This window comes from Echeneis naucrates, chromosome 14, assembly GCF_900963305.1.
Source record: "Echeneis naucrates chromosome 14, fEcheNa1.1, whole genome shotgun sequence".
In the NCBI taxonomy this organism is placed as follows: domain Eukaryota; kingdom Metazoa; phylum Chordata; class Actinopteri; order Carangiformes; family Echeneidae; genus Echeneis; species Echeneis naucrates.
In genome coordinates this window covers 18517957-18538621 of record NC_042524.1, presented here as the reverse complement: position 1 = coordinate 18538621, position 20665 = coordinate 18517957, and the positions used below count along the sequence as shown (strand labels likewise).

The 20665-nt window shown below is 38.6% G+C and overlaps 1 protein-coding gene and 1 pseudogene across 1 annotated transcript; both read left to right on the top strand.

Annotated features, from left to right (window-relative positions):
* Positions 1-2050: 2050 nt before the first annotated feature.
* acer3 (alkaline ceramidase 3) lies at positions 2051-9859 on the top strand. The gene is made up of 11 exons (XM_029518780.1): positions 2051-2232; positions 4534-4644; positions 4833-4885; positions 5023-5075; positions 5304-5385; positions 5499-5534; positions 6541-6599; positions 6701-6802; positions 6986-7090; positions 7192-7237; positions 7370-9859. The coding sequence occupies exons 1-11, from the start codon at positions 2085-2087 to the stop codon at positions 7421-7423; spliced, it is 849 nt and encodes a 282-aa protein (XP_029374640.1). The 5' UTR covers positions 2051-2084; the 3' UTR covers positions 7424-9859.
* Positions 7451-19245, top strand: LOC115054592 (collagenase 3-like; annotated as a pseudogene).
* Positions 19246-20665: the final 1420 nt, after the last annotated feature.

Sequence of the window (20665 nt, the reverse complement as noted above, 5' to 3'; positions counted from 1 at the left end):
GATATTTGGTGCTGGCATTTCCCTTGTATTTCCTAAAGCTACATACTTTTTCAGCTAGTTTTCCTCTTCATATATCTGTTTGAACATCTGTTCAACTGTCTGTAGCAGTTCAGCCCTCAGCAGGTCTGTGGGAATCAGGCCTGTGGAGAATTTAAAAGCTGAACATGACAGGATACGAGTGAGGGTGATGTGAGTTGCAGTGGTATACACTGTATGGTAAACATAACCAGTCCATTAAAATATTTAGACCCCAACCAAATATTTAAGAACACCCGGATGTTTTCTTTAGCTGCTCCATTCACCCTTGACTGAGTGCTTGCATTAGATTCTTAATGCCTCATCAAAACAAGCTTGCACATAATTATTAAACAAAACTAAATTGATAGTAGAATATAAAACTGCAAATATAGGATCAGTGCATCAGTAACGAAAATACAATTAGTTTTGCCTTTTTTTTTTTTTGATCTACCAAGAAATGCAACTTTCACACATTTATGCTTATCAACAGGATTAAACATACACGCAGTGATTTTAGAGACCCACCTATTACATTTTGTGACAGAACTATATTATTTACTATGAAATTATTTTTTTTTCTCTTGAATCTAGTGCATGTATTTGTTATTGGCTTTGGCAGAGGTACAGCTCCTTCATGAATCTATAACACCACCTAGAGGACATGTGGACTCGTGGCGGAAAAAGTATTTGTTTTAATGTAATTGAAAAAAATTGTATGATTTAGAAATTCATAAATGTTTTTACTTGTAAATACAATTGTGATAACAGATAATTCAGTTTTAATTGGTATTTTAGTAGGCAAGTATTTAAGTTAGTGCTTCTGTCTGCAATTAGTTTCCTAACTCATTTTATGTGTGTACATTAGATTTGCTTTAAAGTTATACAGTTAATATTATAGTGCCATTATGTTGAGTCACTTCTCTATATTTACCAAAACTGTATTTTAACTTGCTTGAATAATAACCCAAACAGTTGTGACAAATAGGTTTAAATACCCCAGAATAGAATATATAAAATAGAATTTTGGGACTTTCTTTGCAATTAATTGAAAAGTACAAACAGAAATATTCCACTGATAAGTATTCTAACCCTTTGATACACTTGACATTTAGGTCAAGTACTTATCATCTCTTTGAGATGTTTTATTCTTTGACTGGAGCCCAGGAGTACGTGGCAAATGCAGCTGAATGGACAAGATGTGGAAAGACAAACACCTTACTAAAACAATCGGAATACCTCACAAATACAATGTGAAGACACTGTGCATTTCAAAATCCATGAACAATAATGCGATGTTTTGATTTTAATGTTCCTCTTTTGTCTCAGCTGTATGATAATTGCCTGTTAAATTATTGCTGATGTGCAGTAAAGTACTGAACCGAAAGCATTTTTTCATGAGTTACTAAGGCTATCTCTACGCTCTCATGTAAACAGGAAGCATAGTGGATGATTGGCATAATCTTCCTGATATGGATAGTGCGGCGTGTATGTGTCCAAGCATCTCCAACTATACACACAGTCTTCATTCATATACAATAATCTATTGAACAACTTTCTGTGGAAATCTGGTCCAGATTTTCCCCGATCACACACAATGACTTATTCAAGCTCTGCAAAGTACGATAACATTTATATGCAAATGCTTATTTTAAAATCTGCATTTATACCCATTTTACTATGGGAACATATCAATTAAGGTATCTGTAGAAATAGTACATACGGTGCACAGTGCAATCAGAATAACACTAACTCTTTAGCACAGACGTGAAGGCGTCAAAGACACACATGAAAAGTCATTATCTCTTAATAATCCAGAGATATGGATAGTCTGTTTAGAATCGACCCTCAGCCTTGGTCATGATTAACTAAACAGGAACCAGTTCGCACCTGAAGCTACTAACTCACAGATGCAATAACAGAGTGGCGTTAGTTGAACTTTGCCTTCGGGGCGATAAGCATTAGCATTAGCATTAGCTCCACGAGGCGAGCCTGTTGGGCTCGTGGACGTCTGGCCGTCGGCGGGGCGTGAGGAGGAGGAGGAGGGCCGAGGGAGAGCTCGTGCCGGGATGACTCCGAATCCGTTAGTGGCCACAACCTCCTCCTCTTCCATCATGGCTCCCTCGGTAGACAGGCAAGGATACTGGGGCCGGCCCACCTCAACGCTGGACTGGTGTGAAGAAAATTATGTCGTCTCTTTTTACATTGCGGAATTTTGTAAGTAGAATGTCCTGGCGTTGAAAAAAAAAAAAAAATCGAAATAAAAACGAGCACTTCGCGGTTTGCTGAGGGGAGGACAGTCGCACTGTGCTGTAGGTGCTGTCGCCTCCGAACAATGTAAACAAGTTGTGTGAGCAGCGGCTGCAATAATCATCCTGCTCTGGGTTTATGTTATCGTTTTAAGCCCGGATCGTTCGAGCTCATTGTCGCTTCATAGGATAATCAGGAAACAACGCTAGTGCCGAAACGAGACCGAAGAAAAGATAAAGAAAAAAATGCTGTCGGTACAAAGTCAACCTGTCTGTGTCGAGCTGTTTTGCATCTGGCTTTTCCGCAGGTGTTAGCTAACGATGTCACAGTTCAACATCTCCCCACATTGTCGCCCATTTGAATTTCAAATCGGCTCCAATGATCTGGTCTTGAGTCCTTTCCCTTCAACAACACGACAGGGTGTTTCGGAGTGTCAACTTGAAACTCGATAAAACATCGCCCTCATACTTCTGGTCGTCTAACGATAAAAACTGGTTGTTCAGGAACACAGATAGTAAGAAGATGCTGCTGTGTCAGCGGTACGGGATTATTTTCACGGACAGGCAGGGGCCGACTGTCCTTCTGAGGGGACAGAGCACAGACTCACTGGCAGACCACCACTCATATATACTCATTATTACCAAACCAATTTGTGCTGCAGTCCAGTATACAGCACGTGTATTAATTGGTAATAGAAGACAACAAAGTTGTACAGTCTGATTTCAAAAAAGTGCACACCTCAAAATATTATTTGTGACTTCATAGTGTAAACTGTTGGGAGTAAAGGTTCACTAAGTGCACTGTCCATTTGCTGGTAACATTTTCTCCTGCGCGTGATATGAAGTGAGGCAACAGTTTGTCAAAGGTGAATTTGATGTAAGTAGGCCAGAGTTTAGTCAGATTAGTGTTTTGTTTTTCTTTTTTAATCTTTTTTATGTGTTTCCATGCTAAGAGGCTGTTGTAGTGATGTCATCATAAGCACCATCCACATCTTGGAGTTGCTTTATTTGTTCATTTCACTAGAACGTTTTTAATGTTTGGCTTGAATGGAGCTTGTCCAGGATGTTGACAGTGGAAGCTTTTGTTAGACACACACTGGCATAGAGACATGGTATCTAACTACAGAAGAATTGTGTGGCGTTTAAACTGTGATTCAAGTTACAATGGTGGGAATTTGGCATTGTTCAGATGAAAAAGGGACACCAGCGTGACTTAAATCCTCATTTAATCACATAGTGTCAGCAGAGGCAGAAAGGTGTCTTACTATTGCAAATGATATGTGAACTCAAAATCACTCACGTTTTCAAAAGATCACTTCAAGGACACTCTTACACTCTTCGACTTATGTCAAGCATCCCTAGAGAAAGGCAAAATGTCATTGTGGTAATGGGAATGCTAGTAAACAGTATTAGTTTACAAACTACTTAACATCTTGGTAAGCCTGATTCTTTTCCAGGCCAGAGTTTACATGTCACCACACCCAGAATGTGCAAAGTTAGGCTGAGCTTGCCCTGTGGGCCTGATTACACACCAACAGTGAATACCTCCATTAGTAATGGCCTGGAGGAAAGGGGTTTGGGAGGGAAAACACTGATACCAGCTCAACTGCAGACCAAGTTTTCAGATAAAACTAAAGTGCCTCAAGGTGAACTCCCAGATAGCTTTTGAAGCTGTATTCATTTCAACCTACAACTATTTTTATCAGCTGTTTTCAGGTTTGGAACTAGTAATCTTGACAATAGTACAAACGGCAGAATACAACAATAACAATAGCAATAGCAATAACACAAACAGACCAAACATACCAACAGTCCAAAATCCACAGAATGCAACAGTACAAGAAGGAACTAATTTCAATGTGTGAATCTAGAAGTAGCATATTTTGGTTGGTCAGTTCTTGAAATTATTAATCTACTAATCATTATGGCATAAAAAACTATCCGCTCAACATTTATGATCTGCCCAATAATCTGTGACTTGTAACCGCCCACCCAAATAATAACATAGAATGAGTTCATATGACAGATGCAGACTAATTCAAGCATTTCAGAGCTGTGAGTTTTCTTTAAGTGATACAAGAGCAGATGTGGGCATGAAGTCCCGGTGCGGTGGTCAGGTGTCTGTAATGAGAAACCATTCACGTTGCTATTATGCATGTAAACCAGGCTGTCTTACTGAACTGTCACAGCCATCATGCCTCTCAATCACAGTATCACAGCTCATGTCACTTGGCTCTTATTTGACCCTCTCTGGTGTTTTGTGGAACAGGGAATACTGTCAGCAACCTGATTATGATTCTTCCTCCCCTTTGTGGGGCCATCCAGACGTTTCGCGATGGCCTCGAGTTTCGCTACATCTGCTCTTTCCTTGGACTGGCAGGTAAGTCTGTTAAAATTACCTGCGTGTACCCTTGTGGCAATGCTTAAGCAAACACATTTATTTACATATTACTGTCACTGCCTGCAACCTTTTCAGTCATACAGTTTTACTTCTGCTGCCGTCAAACAATATGTAACAATACCGCCACCCTTCAGCTTTAATGTTTTCTGGTGTTGTGTGTCATCCAGCTGTTGGTATTGGTTCCTGGTGCTTCCACATGACACTTCTATATGAGATGCAGGTAGGTAACAGCTAATTTGTGAAAAACTTATTAGTCTGCTGAAGCTATAAGCTAAAACATGTTTCTACTATTAAATAATTTTGAAGCATTCTGTACTGATTTGTTCATGTGTGTTTTCATTATATTTTAACTTGCAGCTGCTGGATGAGTTGCCAATGATTTACAGTACATGTGTCTTTGTCTACTGTCTGTAAGTGGTTCATCTTTTTGTATTTATTGCTATTTAACCCCTCTCAAGTCTCATGGTCACTGGACAAATTTAATGTAATTTAGCCTGTAAACTGACGCAGTGAATCCCTTGTTAATCACATGATTCATCGATTGGCCTGTGTGTAATTGAACTATTGATTGTTAGATGGATTTTTCTCTCAATTGCCATTTTGTCTCAGCTTATTATTGGCACCATTTCTTTTCTCAGATATGAGTGCTTCAAACAAGAGAACAGCATTAGCTTATTTCCCATTGCAATTTTATTAATCTTCAGTGTCTCAGTCACTTTGGTGAGTGTTCACTTTCACCACTGCATGACCATTAACTTTGACCCACATTGTAAAGGAAACACAACATACCCCATGTCCATCCTATAAATAGATTTTGTATTTTTATTTCCTAGGTGTACTTGCAGTGGAAGGAGCCAGTGTTTCATCAGGTAAAGGAGTGCTGTATGTTATGGCAATTTTGTTCGTTGTTTGCTATCAGGGCTCAGCGTGTCTGAAGTCATTTTTTACCTTGTGTAAATATTTGGCTTAACAACATTTTACGCAGAACATGGTTTTGTTTATTGTGGTTTTTACATGTATAGTAGTTATTTGTATCAAAAGAGCTATGTGAAGTGTTGCATTTATCACTATTAAGATTCTAAGTTCAGCATTTCTTAAAGTCTTGTATTGAAAAAAACCTGCAACTTCTTTGGGTGAACTCTTATCAGTGAGCAAACAAACTCGAGCCACGGGACATTTACCATTTCCTGCCAAGGAGAACAATCCAATAAAACTTTGAAAAAGAAGTAATAAAGAAGCTGCTGGTCTCCCCAGTTTTGTCTAACATACTGTGTGTTGGGCTACAACAACAAAGACAAGGTGACAGAGCTGACTTTGCTTACCATTCATAATGCTCAATGGTACTGGTTCTGTTGCAGTACAGAGGGTTAGGGTTAGCTCTGTATGAGCTGCTTGTGACCTTGTATGGACAGTTTTGTACAGTTCAGTGAAAACACTAGATGTTACTTCATATACTGTTTCTCTAAATCACACGAATAATAAGGTGAAAATGAAAAACGCTTAAATTTAAAAATCAAAAATATTATGTTCTTCAGTTTTCTGGACAAATTAGTCCACTCACAGTAGAAAACAGTTGACTGTCAAAATCAATTCAAAGTCTACAAGAAGAAGAGCTCTCACTCTAATAACTGATTAAAATGTTAAGTTACATTCAAGGAAACAAAGTTTTAGAGCCCAAATTGCTTAGAGAAGCCACGAAAGACCGTATGAACAGGTCTTGTCAGCATGACTCTCAGTTTACAGCTGAGGCTGCCTGATTCACTCTGATCTCCCATGACCTGATGGAAATTTCTGAATCGTAGTGAAATGTATTATTTGTCTTGTTTCACAAGTCCATGCTGTCTTTAAAAGTCAAATCACTACTTCTCCTCTTAGGTCATGTATGGCGCTTTAGTAGGCTGCCTAGTGATGCGATCCATCTTTATTGTTACATGGTAAGTTTTCTAAAAGTCACCAAAGCTAGTGTTATGATTATATGTATACATATACTAATATTTAATGAATGATTTTCATATTGTTTATGTTTGATTTTTAGGGTGTACCCATGGCTCAGAGCTCTGTGTTACACCTCCTTGGGTATATTTATGTTAGGGTTTCTGCTGTGGAACATTGACAACATCTTCTGTGATTCATTAAGGTGAGGACCTGTGGAGAGAAAATAAATGGTTGTGTTTTCTCATTGTAAGAGCTCAGTCAAAACCAATGTAAAGTTATGACTGAAAAGGCACCGAAACTGTATTTGGAAATAGCTGACCTATGTTCATGAGGCACTTACGGTAGTCATTTGATTCATTTGTTGGGGCTTTGCTTTGGGTTGCAGAGCTAGTAGACAAACACTGCCCCCAGCTGTTGGAGTTTTGACACAGTTCCATGCCTGGTGGCATATCTTCACTGGCCTGGGGTCCTACCTGCACATACTTCTCAGGTAAGCTTTTTTTTTTTTCCAGAGCTGAAGTGAGATTTGTTGTGGCGGTATATGTTCATATACATTGAAGACAAATGTCCTTGCTTGTGCTGTTCTTTTAGCCTGCAGATCAGGTCAACCTACCTCAAGTACAGACCAAAAGTAAAGGTATGTGCTTCTCTAACCATTTGCGTTCATTGTAGTTTTCTATATTTTCATTATTTGTTTCATAAATAATTGTATGTATTTATTTAAAAATGTATTTATGTATTTGTCCCATTTTATTCCTGCTTTGTCCAGTTTTTGTGTGGAGTCTGGCCAACATTGCACATTGAACCACAGAAGACAAGTTGAAGTGAATGAATTGTGACCAGCTGAAGGATGGTGACTGCCATATCCAAACACCGTCGTAACAGGGACCCACTGCTGGGACCTCGGCCCACAGACAGGGAGCAGGTGGACACCAAGACAACAGCCCAGGGAGCCTCTGACCCTGCACTGTGGGATTAGTTAAGTACAGTATAGCACTGATTCCAGTTTTAAGAAATGGGAGACTTTTCTCATCAGTTATAATTAATTAGAGTAGATTGTTTTTGTAACTTTATCGAAATGTAATAATTTAATTTTCTTCTTTCTTTTCAATGCTAATGACGTGTATTCCCTTACAGTGCTTACCGTTGAAGGGGAAAGGATTATGGATGTTCACTTGGGTTTGGGAAAAGGGAAGCCAGTGTCAATGATTCAAAGTTCACAATAACATATCTATCATCATCACGTTCAATTCTGAAAAATCTCTTATGCCTAACATAATTTAAGTAAACCCCTTGCATTTACTTCGGACTATTGCTTATATGTAGTTTTAGGAGTTGAGGGAGCTGCATTTAAAAATCCGTGCTGCTATATCCCTTTTCAAGGAGTATTATGTTATTGTTTTGGGATACTAACTATCAGCTAGAAACTAAAAGTGATACTGTGTAATAGTAGTTCAGCTGTCTTTACTAGAAGATATTCATTAATTTATCCAGCCACAGGCTTAATTTTTTCCTTGAATTTTCCGATCAAAACACGGCCAGTCTGGAATTCATCTCTTTTTGTTGTTGCCAAAGTTGCTCTGAGATTTCAACAGTGATGTAATGTGTCAGAATGTGTATGTTTCATCTCAGTATGAGCAAACAAGAAATCCGGCACCAACATACAGTTTTGTAACACAACATCATGAAAATAACTTATAATTATGTTTAGGACCAGGTTTAACTTCAGCCAGCTGTACAGATAAGCTTGGACCATGTATTACATCTTGAGGCTGTGAAGAATTGAAACTTTAGAGCCACCTTTCAAGCCCATCGGGGATTTTACCAGCATCACAATTGGCCTCCTCTGTTTGCTGTAGGAGACCGCTTTGGTCAGATTTAACTAGCATCTTGTGGGTGAGAACAGGCAGAAATAATATAAAAATGCAGTAACGTCACTGGATTTTAAGCCATTGTCACTGCTCAAATTGCTGCAGCTGCGGTGTTCAGATAAAATGGAGAGCAGAAGGAGTGAAAACCGAGCAAGTTAAGCGAGCTAACAAAGATCCCCTGTCAAAGAAATGTATGTCAGAATCAGAAATCAGAAATAGCTTTATTGCCAGGTATGTGTAAACATACTAGGAATTTGACTCTAGTGTTTCTATCTTGGACACGTTAAGGGAAAGACAAAAAAAATCCTAATTGGAATTGTTAAAAATCAGTCAGAGGACCAAGTGATGGAATGGGACATATCATATTCACAAACAGCAGGTACTTCCTGTATCGTGCTTCCTCATTTTCTGTTTAACCCACACATCAAAGTAAATAGCTCTTATGAGGAAAACACCTTATCTGCAGGTACTTAAAGCTTCAGCATCTCCCCACACTACCAATACACTTTATTTATTATTCTTTTATTTATTGACACAATGGCATCATGATGAAGAGTCTAACAGCACATCCTCAATGCTTTTGTAATTGTTATGATGCAACCACTAGGTGGCAGGCATTTACAGCTTTTTTCAGACATTGCCAAGCATGCCATGATGCGTTGACAAACTACCTACCTTCTGTAAAACGCTTTGCCTAAGTTTTCATGTACTGGATCTGTGGTGTTCAATGAAGGGCTTTTTATTTACAATATTTACTTTGCTACTGTGAAATTTTGATTATGTGATTGAGTAACTGGTAAACTGGAAGATACACACAGCACTACTGTTGTGTGCAGATATCTGTGTTTGTGACGCCTCCTAAATTGCGTCATGCTGTATTACCTCCATTCGTTTTTCATTATAGACAAACTGTGTCTCTAATGCTGATATGCTTGGGTCTGGCAACAGTTTAAACCCAGTGTTACAGACATTTATAAGCACATAACTATAATTTATGAAAATATGTATTAACCTTGTTCAAATGTTTGTGTGTAACCTTCAGTGTACATTATCATTGCTCACTGGTAGGTGTGAGCAGTTGTCAGAGGGTGCCTTACTGTTATCCTTGCAGTGTAATCCCAAGTTGCCTTGATGTTTATGATAACTCATTCAAGATGCCCCTTGTGTCTTCAGGAGGACAAACAGTAACAGCTTCTGATGCAAAGTCTGTACCTGGTTCTTTGGCCTTATAGTCATTCCATGTGTCCAAAAACTTGTTGTAATGATGTTAACCGTGGCTCAAAGTGATGATAATCACATGTTGATGCCAGAAGAGCAAACTTTTGTTGAACTTTGGTTATGTGCCAGTCTTTAACAATACCCTTTATTGTCAAATAAAATAAAATGTTTCCAACAGAAAATGACAGTGTCAGTGTCAACTGAAACAGGTGACAGATAACAGATGAGTCACGACACCTCTCATGAGAGCTGATACTTTGTCGAGGGTTTGAGTGGAACTCGTACATCGTGAATGTGATAAATCATTCGCTGGTTTGGCACACACACATCACTAAAGGCACTGGCACACATGCATCAAGGTCCTGACGCTCATGGCAAAGGATAGTGTTCCTGAGCAACGTCACACCTTTACTGTAACACAACACTACAGCTATTGTGTAATTCACTCAACGAACAAAGAAACACTCATAGCAGACAAGCTGTCTGCGCTTTAAGGAAGTGTTTTACTCATTTTGACCCTTTCCTGTCTTTCCTCATCTTTCATTCCCAAGTAACCATCGTCACAGGAGTTTGAAGTCACCAAATTGTAAACAAATTGTATTTCTATTTTTACTAATTAAATCTTACAGTGGACAGTTTGTTTACGAAGCCCGGTCCTGGGAGTCACCACATATATCCATGTGACCCCATAAACATCCTCTGTTTTAGCCTCTTCAGAAGTTTCATACTTTATAACAAAGTCTGTTTAAAGGGCGCATAATGTATCATCACCAGCTGCTCTGCATACAGACCACAGTTCAGTTCCTTTCACAGCCCTGCAGTGGATGTTGCAAAAGAGTCTCTCAAACTCCAAATGTGTGATCCCACTTTCTCAACAACCAATCCAATTATGTAAAACATAATACATTAACATGCAGTATGTTCTGCATGCACAGCAAATCCTGCCCTGTGGAATAAACACTTGTTTATTCAACTGGATTCTACATGTCAGAAGAATACACTGCAAGTTGTTGTTTTTTAACGATTTAAACTGAAGTCCTCTTTGAGTTAAAACACAAAATCCAAAATCCCATTAAAGTACATTAGACCTGTCAATTTGAGTTCATTTAAATGTTTGACTTCAAATTAAAGTGAGCCATTAAATTATATTTCTGAATACTTACACTAAAAGGGTTCTACTGAAAATTTGTGCAAAAAAACTCCACCATATTTATAACCACTTTACAGGTATTTAGCATATTCAAATGGTGTGCAAAAATGTGAAAGTAAAGAAATTATGATATTTCAACATAACTGTTTGTATTATATAAACTCTTTTGGGGAATTTGCACAATGTTCAAACACTGAAGAAGTCCTAGAAGGTAATAGCTTCTTTGTAATGGATCATCTTAAGACTAGGCTGAGTGTTGACATGTATGTGTGTATATGTTAAATGATTCTTTCCAAGCTATATGGTGTGCTCAGAAAATGAACCACTACATGATGCTTTGAGTCAAGATGGTGAAAGAGTTGGTGAGGATGGATGCTTTAAATCTGCTCCTATCTTTTATTTACACAGAACGAATCTCCATGACAACCTTGTGTATTTATAACTTAGAGATTTGAATGCATTCCTGGCCGAGCGTACTGTTGCTCTTCTGCAACAGTGAAGGTGCTTTTGCGATGATGGGTCGCCTCCTGGCTGTAACAGTTTGTTCACATGGTAGCTGTCACTGAATGCGTGGCACAAACCACATACCACCACATAAATGCCGTTAGATTCCCGTCAGGTATGTGCACAAACACATCCTGTCAAGTCATTTTTAATAGGATTATGGTGTTTGGCACAGTATAATGTAAAACACACAACTGTCACTCCGCGATCCCCACACTGTCATTTGAGGTCGCACAGTCAAGCTTTGCATAAACGGTGCGACACACGTACACAAACAAGAACGCAGACACACTGTCATTGACTTTTCCTGGAGTGTCATTACCTGAAACATAAAGCTCAGTCTAAAACCAGTTTGACAAAAAAATACCTGCAACCAACAAATCCAACACAGCCTCACAAGCGGAAAAAAAAAAACACCTCTATGTGTTGAGTAGTCTGTACGACCCTTTCATCCCACAGTGGGCTGACACATAAAAAAATCAGTTTTTATGTCCGAAGCAAACTGCTTGTGGAACTTTAAGGACGTTAATACACGAGGGCAGCTCTGTGCTCGTTAGTGAAAAGGTTTAAATAGTTTGGAATTTATTCCTTTCATGGAGGATTTTCATTTCCATTCAACACCAGGTGCTATCTGGAAAAGAGAACCATAAGTCATCGCCCAGGTGTTGCAAAACAGCACGATATTGTTAGTGGTAATGTTTGTCGTGGAAACATCAAACAGAAACCAGTTCTGCCAGCAGGAGCAATGAGAAGACTGAGTCACTCTCAAGCTGTGTTGAATGTTGCCATAATGAGCTTTCCCAGTGCTTCCACTTCCTGTGACTCAGGATTAGTTGCGTCTTGTCCAAGATATGATTAAATTACATTCATTTATGGTGGTTACAGTCCTGATCCAGGTTTATGCTCCAGCTGTAAAATAGGTTGTATCTCAGTGAACAGATGACTCATGTTGGGTATGCCCAAGTTGCAGAAAAGGCCGATGAGCTAAATGAAGACACTTACTGAAAGGCTGCTGGTTCTGACATCAACAATCAGCCTCTTGACATACTTTTCTGTAATTCATATTCTTTTTTTAATGTACATTTTGCGGTACAATGGTCGTACCAACATTCCCTGTATTTTATGTGCCTGTGCATGAATATTTTTTTCTATTAGGTCTTTGGTTTGCAACTTTTGTTAATCATGGGTGAAAACGTACAATATAAATTTGTTAGGTTTAATTGACTTGGTCCAGCTCCTGGCTTCTCACACTGCATTTTACTAATGCGGTTTTTCAGGGGAGTAAAGTTTTAAAGACTTTACTGTCTTTTTTTTTTGCTTCTCAAAATAAGTCAGATGTTATTTGGAGAAACAATGGGAAGAAAAATATTCTGTAGAGTTTAACTTTTAGACTTGGGATAAAATGCAGGAAAGGAATGTAGGTTAAGAACTACAACATAATTGTTGAAATTAAATTGTGCTGAGAGGGGAAATTGTTTCATATCCGGCAATCACTTTCCAGGACGGTGTCATCACTGATTTGGGATCTTCTGTTTTTAAGCCCTAGTTTGAAATTTGTCAGTCAGCCATCTTGGTTTTTCTTGGAGCTGAGGAGGAGTGAATGCTGCATCTGCTTTGTCCTGAAACTGTTTTGGCCAACAGGGTTGCTGGTTGCTTGCCAAATCAGTTAAGTTACTTTTTTTTTTTTTCTTATGTGATTATAATTACGGCAACACAGGCAACACAGCTTCAACATCGTCAAAGATTAATCTCCTGAAGCTCAGCCTGAGGAAGTACCACCATGACCACATTGAAACAAAACCAGGGCAAATCCAAGCAAGGGCTTCTGCAGTTGAAACCATCCAGGTCTCTTTGTTGATTTACTGTTCTCATCTCGCGGTATTATTATTATGATTACATCTGAGAGACTTTTCCATTTGGCAGGATAATAAATGTGAAACAGAAAAGATGCAGCAGAATAAACAAGCTTTATTTTTACCTCAGTTATCCACCACCATAAAAATAGCACTGTAATGTTCAAATGTGTGAAAATATGCTCATATACTATATGTTACTTCAACCCTTTCACTAAATTAATGAAAGATCACATGACAGTTCAGAATAGTTAAAAAACTCTCTCTTCCTGTGCTCATCCTGAAGTTGGTAAATCATCTCTGCTCCATGTTCCTATTTAATACCTGCTGCAACAGTTAACATTAGCTATCACTTGTCACTAATTCAGTGTTATTAAGCATTAATCCCTGTACACATCTGCTTGTTTTGCTTGCATTTTTTATTGCACTGTCTCTCCTGCTGCTTTTTTTCTTTTCTCGTTCTCTCAACCCATTGAGGCCGATTGCTCCGCCCACACTGAGCCTGGTTCTGGCTGAGGTTTCTGCCTCTTTGCCCTGAGGAAAAAAAAACAAAAAAAAAACAAATAATTTTTAACTTGACATTTTAAGGCTTCCACTAGATTGACAACATTAGAAAAAGTGAACCATTGTATGAGTTAATATTTCCATCACAGTGGTTCCCCAGCAGCGTAAAAATGTTGCTCTCAGGTCATTTTTGGACCGCAATCACATTCATAGTTACAGACCACAAAAACACAGACACACATGTACACACTGACACACACACACAAAAATGTTTAAAACTTTTTGTTTCCTCTCAGTAAAATGCTCTCAAAACTACTTTCTGCACATTGGTACTATTTTCTTAAGCTACTTAAGTACTGCCTTGCTTAAAAATGATGTATACATCTATGCAATATCTTTAGCAATAATCATAACAATAAAATAAATCTCTGATTTAGTTACAACAATATAACAGCCATGATGCATTCAAATGAGTGAATGCAACGTCAAATGAATGCAACGTTCTGCACTGTTGAAAAGGGAAAACCCAGACATTCACCAAGTGTGTGAGAATTATTTCTTCCATCATCCTCTTTCTTTTAGAGATTAAGTGGAAGCCGGACAAGGGGAATATGCAGAATGTGAAGACGAGGGGTTAAAATGAGTTGCCACTGTTGCCAAGTGGTTGATCTTGGAGGGATTTGTGGGGTCTCTTTAATAACTCCATAAAGAGTTTGGTGTAGAGCTGTAAGTAAAGTGCCTCGATGAGCTACATTAATTAAATGAGATTGGATCAGAAATAGTTGTATTTAGCTATACGATCTATCTTTTATAATTGAACAGTTGTATGACATGAGCTTACTATGCTTCACTCTTCCAGCTCATCCCAGACCAGCTCCACGTGGTTAAGGACTGTACCTCTGCCTAGTCCTGTTCTTTTCATGGCTCAGTGTAGGAACAGCAGACAGGCTCTCTCTCTATCTCTCCCCACCTGATTGAGGCAGATGGCCGCCCCCCATGAGCCCGGTTCTGCCTGAGGTTTCTGCCTCTTCATGGGAATTTTTCCTTTCCACTGATGCCAAGTGCTTGCTCTTCAGGGAATCTGTTGAGTCTCTTTAAATCATTGTATAAAGAGTTTGGTCTAGACCTGCTCTATATGTGAAGTGCCTTGATGTATAAATAAATCTGATCTGATTTGATTTTGACCCTTTTATGAGCTGAGGCCCTTTGCAGATCTTGTTGAGACAGGAGCAACCACATATAATTAACAGGTGGTCCTTCAGTATACAGTTTGTGTATCAGCGGCTACATAGCTTGAAGACCAGCTGACTGGATGAGACCCTGGCCTGACATATGTGAAGACTCCTGTGTACCCAGCCGGACTCCTGTGTCAGGCCTGCCTGTGGATTTACCACTTCCAAACCCACACCTGCATCCACACCCCTTTGCTGGTGCATCTGAAGCTGACCAGGACTTTGCAGAGGTATTTATCAATTTATACATATGAGGTAAACCAGTTTGAAAGATAGCCTGCTAGATTTCTAGGTCTCCGTGCTGGAATGGTGTTGTTATCTTTCACAGAGACTCACTGGAGACTTGTGAGACCCCAGAGCGGAGCTCAGTGGAGATATATTGTGCAAGCCTGATGTCAAATCCTGTGCATTTATCATAAGTGATGATGTATGGCTGAGGTTGTTGGCCACTTGGCTCCACTGTGTATCTGACTATACTCACTTCTCCATAAGACAGTGACTGTCCTTAAAGTCAGCACTTTTTTTGGGAATAGACAGATGACATCAGGCCAACACACAGTCAGTGCTCATCAGAGCATTTATCAAGTGCAATATAATTCATCACCATCTGTCTGGGGAGTCTGGAGATTTTCAAATCAATACTTTGTGAGTGCTGACTGTCTATGAATGTTGCATTAAGTATCAAAGAAATGTTATGTTTAATTAATTAATAATTAATTTAGTTGTTTGATCAAGTAGTTCCTTAAATAAATGTACAATTTCTCTAATTTGGGATTAGATTTTATTTGTGTAAAGATGTTTTTATTAAAAAGATAATGTCTTATCTACTTTTGCCGAACAGGTCAGTTGTGTTTATAGCACTTCAACTACATCTTAAATATATCATACAATAATACATTGCAGCATATGACATATTGTTGCTGGAACAAATTAGCGAATCATAAGCAATATCTTTTGTTGAAGGTGGGATTTGACAATCAGTAATAAGATTTATACGAAATATTTATCCAATGCTAATATGAAATATAATTAGAAAACACTTATTAAAACTTTGCCCTACTATCTCACTGCTATCGTCGCTGTCCCTTCTTCATTAATTGCACTTCTGTCACCTAAGTTCAGTCTCCATCAACCAGGATGTACGTTATGGAGGAGTTAGTGTAAAGGAAACAGAGAACATCTGGTCACGAAGATGGCTGTAACAATGTTTACAGAGCTGCTAGCTACAGCGTCTTTCGACCTTGTGTGACTGCTAGGGTTGCACCAACAATTACATGGTTATTCTCTGTAGCGTGCTGTTATTAAGGTTGAGAAAAGGTTTGGAATGTTTACTGTAAAGTCAGGGGTCTGAACAGATCAATATCAAAGAATTTGTTTGTTACCTCTGACGGCAGCCCGTGAGGTTGGCCATGCACTCGGCCTGCCCCACTCATCTGACCCGGGAGCCATCATGTACCCAGTATACAACTTTGCAACCACTTATGAGCTGCAGCTGTCCTTCCGCAATGCCAAAGATGTTCAACACCTCTACGGTGAGGTGAGGTGGACTCAAAATACAGTATATATATAAACACAAATAAAAAGTGTGTCCTGTATCTACATTGTGCAACACATAGATAAAGAAAAGTTCATTTGACATTTTAAACTTAATGCAGAAATAGTTAAATATTTATTTAATTGTTTTTGCATGCACAATACATCACTTTAGCAACAAGAAACGACATACCTACCATTCCAGCAATAACACAGAAATATGCCGCAGATATGTCAACAACTTGCTTGTTTCAACAGCAGTTGTGAGCTTCAACAACATCAAACCACAGAGTTTCCTCTTTCTCACACTTCATTGAGTTACTGTTTAGAACGTGTTCACAGACTGCAAAGCCATTTCATAAGAGCCAATGTCATCAGTCAATTTAGAAACCAAAGTTCTCACAGAGTATGGTGGCAATGTAATTTGTGGCATTACAATATAAACCAATTATACTAGATTGCTAGATTGCTAGAAGTATATTACTGCCTGTAGAGAAATAAAAACACATCACGTGACTGTCAGTTTTGCATGTAGGCAGATTAACAGTTGAAAGCGAGAGGAATAAAGAAATCTGTCAGCAGATAGCATCAAATGAAAGCATGCTTATTATTACTGACAAAATTTACCAATAGTTCAGGTTTGATGGAGACAATAACAAAAACAAATCACCATCAATTATTACCAGCTGAATTAGAAAATATTGCTAAACACAGTAAGTGGTGTTTTTGTAAATCACTGCACATTTGTTTCACCACGCACAACTTTCATTTCACCGGCAGCTTTAACTGTCTTCTCTTAAAAAAACGCTGGCTAAATTTCAAAGGGCAGGGTGATGATGTGGCTGTCCTTGACTTGCCTGCAGGTATCAGTCCCAGTTTTGCATCACTGTTCTCAAAACAGCCTCCTCCAAAAACAACTGACAAATGTGATGCGTTTGATGCTGCAACAAAATTACAACAGGAGGTGCTTCTTTTCAAAGACAGGTACATAGACCCTCCCTGTACGTCTACATAATGACTGGATTATCATCTGGTGTCTCTGTGGCTCAGTGACAATAAAAGAAGGACCATTAAAATGAAATTTTTAGATTCATGTGGCGCAGACATCCTCATTTTGTTGAAATGACAATCACCCTTATTGGCAGTCTGTGGCCCTGAAAGCGTTCTTCCCTTCCTTGATGCTGTCTATGAGAATGTGGAGAGTAATATTATTGTGTTTTTCAAAGGTAAAATGGATTAATATCCCAAAAGATCACCTTGATTGGTGCAGTAATTTCACTCTAGTTGAATTTCTAATTCAAAGTAAGAATACCTGAATGAGTAGTGGATGTGTGTGTGATGTAGTGTTTTTGTTTCATGACAGCAGTACTGGATGCTGACGCAGCTAAAAGTCGAGGAGGGTTTTCCCAGAAACACCACAGAGATGGGCTTCTTTTCCAGAACTAAATCATTTTTTGTTATCCTAATATGGAGACCATGGATAAACTAAAGGGGACACCTAAGCAAGGAAGTGCAAGTGCCAAAATATTTTCAAATATTATATAGTATATTATATAATATTTTCCAAAAATATTTATTTTGAGAATGTCTGCATTCCTGTGAAGGGCATCTTCACCTCTATGCAGTCCTTCCTGGCTGTCGAAATATTTGAATTATTCCTTTGAATTGGAAGTAAACATATCAAACGTGGAGGGATTGAAGCAAATACATTGGGTTTTTTTTATATGTTCAACTTCAAAATCTATTTCTGATTTCTGAATTGATTTGTTAATCACTAGTAACGGAATTACAATGAATACAACAGAAGGAGAGACAATGGTTGATGTCACAGCAAGAGAGAAAGATGAATGCACACAGCAAATGTCAAATCCTTTCTGGAACTGCATGCTGATGTGAGGAGAGATGATGAATGTCCTGAGTAATGTCTATTTTTGGCATTTACTGAGCAAGGACCAGCTGTCTGTCCTGCTCTGACGCCACACCGCTGGGGTGTACAGCACAATGCAGTTCAGTGTTGCTGCTGCTAATATAAATCAGACATAATAAAGGACCAGTAACAGAACCCTGCAGTACTCCAGATAATTATTGAATGTTAAAGACCATCAGAGCAGTTTATCTCTGCTCCATCAAAGAATTTGATTTTTGATTCCGTTACAGGTATACTTTGTGAAGAGGAAAATAAACTTTTAAATCAAACCACACTCCAGGGACAGTAAAACACAATACTGTGATTGTCCTGCAAAAATCAGACCGAATTTAGGAAGATACCAATCAAACCAATACACTGTACTTCTCACATGATTCTAGTGGACACTTCCCTACCATTCACTAATCCATGACAAGGATCCTCGAGTTATTGTACATTACTATGGTGGAACTATGGTGCTATGTACAGAGTAAGAGATCAGACCAGGCCAGACCACCTCCTGCTTTGGCTTTGATGTAATAAGTAATTACAATTACTTGCAGAAAAAACTTCAGCACTCCCTGTTTTCTTTGTGTGAGATACAATGAGCAGCAGACGATGATGGAGGGATCACCAACACTCATAGAGCAGCAGTGGCCTGTGATTCCAGCTCCCAGGGTACACGTCACCTTCCTTTTCTGCCGTGAGCTTTAGCAATTAGGAATCTTTATTCCCCACAGGGTTTGTACACTTCTTGAAGGGAACTGTCTACTACAAATATGACTCTTATTCCAAACAAATGGTTTCCACCAGCCCTGCTAATCAGCTGCCGGAATGCAGCCAGGATGAGAAAACCCTGACAGAAAGGAGATAAATGAAGGAGGACTCTCAGTGTAGCTCAGAGACCATGGTGCTGTGCATCTGTTCATTAAGTGCTCAACTATATATTCAGTAATGAACCCAATTTATTTGATACAGACATAGATATAATGTGGGAAGGTGCTTGAAAGTGATACCTCAATATGCCGTGACACTGTATGACATATGTTCCTTGTATCAATTTCGACTTTTTTTGTTGTTAAAATATAGATTTATAATATATGCTACTAGATGTTTTGTTTTAGATTTTCTATTCCTAGCGAAATTTCTTTTAAAGATAAATAACTAAAAAAACACATTTATTCTGTCTGGCCATGGTGTTGACTGAATGAGACATTCAAAGTCATAACCACAGTATACAGTGTCCAATATTAATAAATGTGATAAACAAAATGAAGCTTTCCATTAACAATTATGATGGAATAATACAGACATTTAACCATCTGCTGCTGATTCACAAAGAGGCGATCTAGTTGTGTTTTTCATCAAATCAAAAGTTACAAAAAAGATGACAAATCCTCACATTAATTAACATTATTCACAATGTGGTTTGGGAATGTAAGTGTGCAGCTTGATGACTAATCACTGAGCAGATGAGACACACCCTTACCTGGTGGGACTTTTGCTTGTGATGACTGGACATGTTATGTCTGTTTGTTTGCAAAGCATACCACTATCTCTGCGGTCAAAGGTCAGAATATTGAAGCTTGATTGAATTGGACAAAGGTAATGGTATTCACCCAAGCATGAAAACAACTAAAACTAAAATAAATGAATGAAGGCAAATTCTGAGGTGAATTAATGTGTCTTTTGTTACTAACAATTCTCCTCAATGGACAGAATGTGATGTGTATTATCTCACTGCGGACATGTGTTTTTTGTCTTAATTACAGTACTAGTAACACTCTGTCTCTGTTTTTCTTTATGTGTTGGCCCTGGTAGAAGATGAATGAATGGATACTCAATCATCAGTAGAAATCTAAAAATATGCAGCCATGACAGTGTGACAATCCATGTCCTCATTGGTTGAGGTATAAGCTACCACTGAATTTAACCTAATTCATTCATATGACTGATTTATTTCAATCACAGTGACACTGAAGGTATAATCTGTCAGATGTTTGAGTCAGATGATTTTTGCCTAATTTTGTAACAGTAATTGTTAAGTGTTACATACTTGTGCTCTTTAGCTGGACACCAGGAATTGGCAAAACAACCTGCCTTACTTCTGATCAGTGTAATGATGTGTTGAAATGTTTATGTGGCGTCAATGCCACACTGGCCTGACTCACACCGCATCTAGTGCCACAAAGAAGTATTACAAAAGGATGGGCAAGGGCAAGCTAGTCAGCGTGGTTATCTAGGTTAATGTTTGATATGCAAAAGATGGAGATCTTGGTCGTGATGTCAGAACT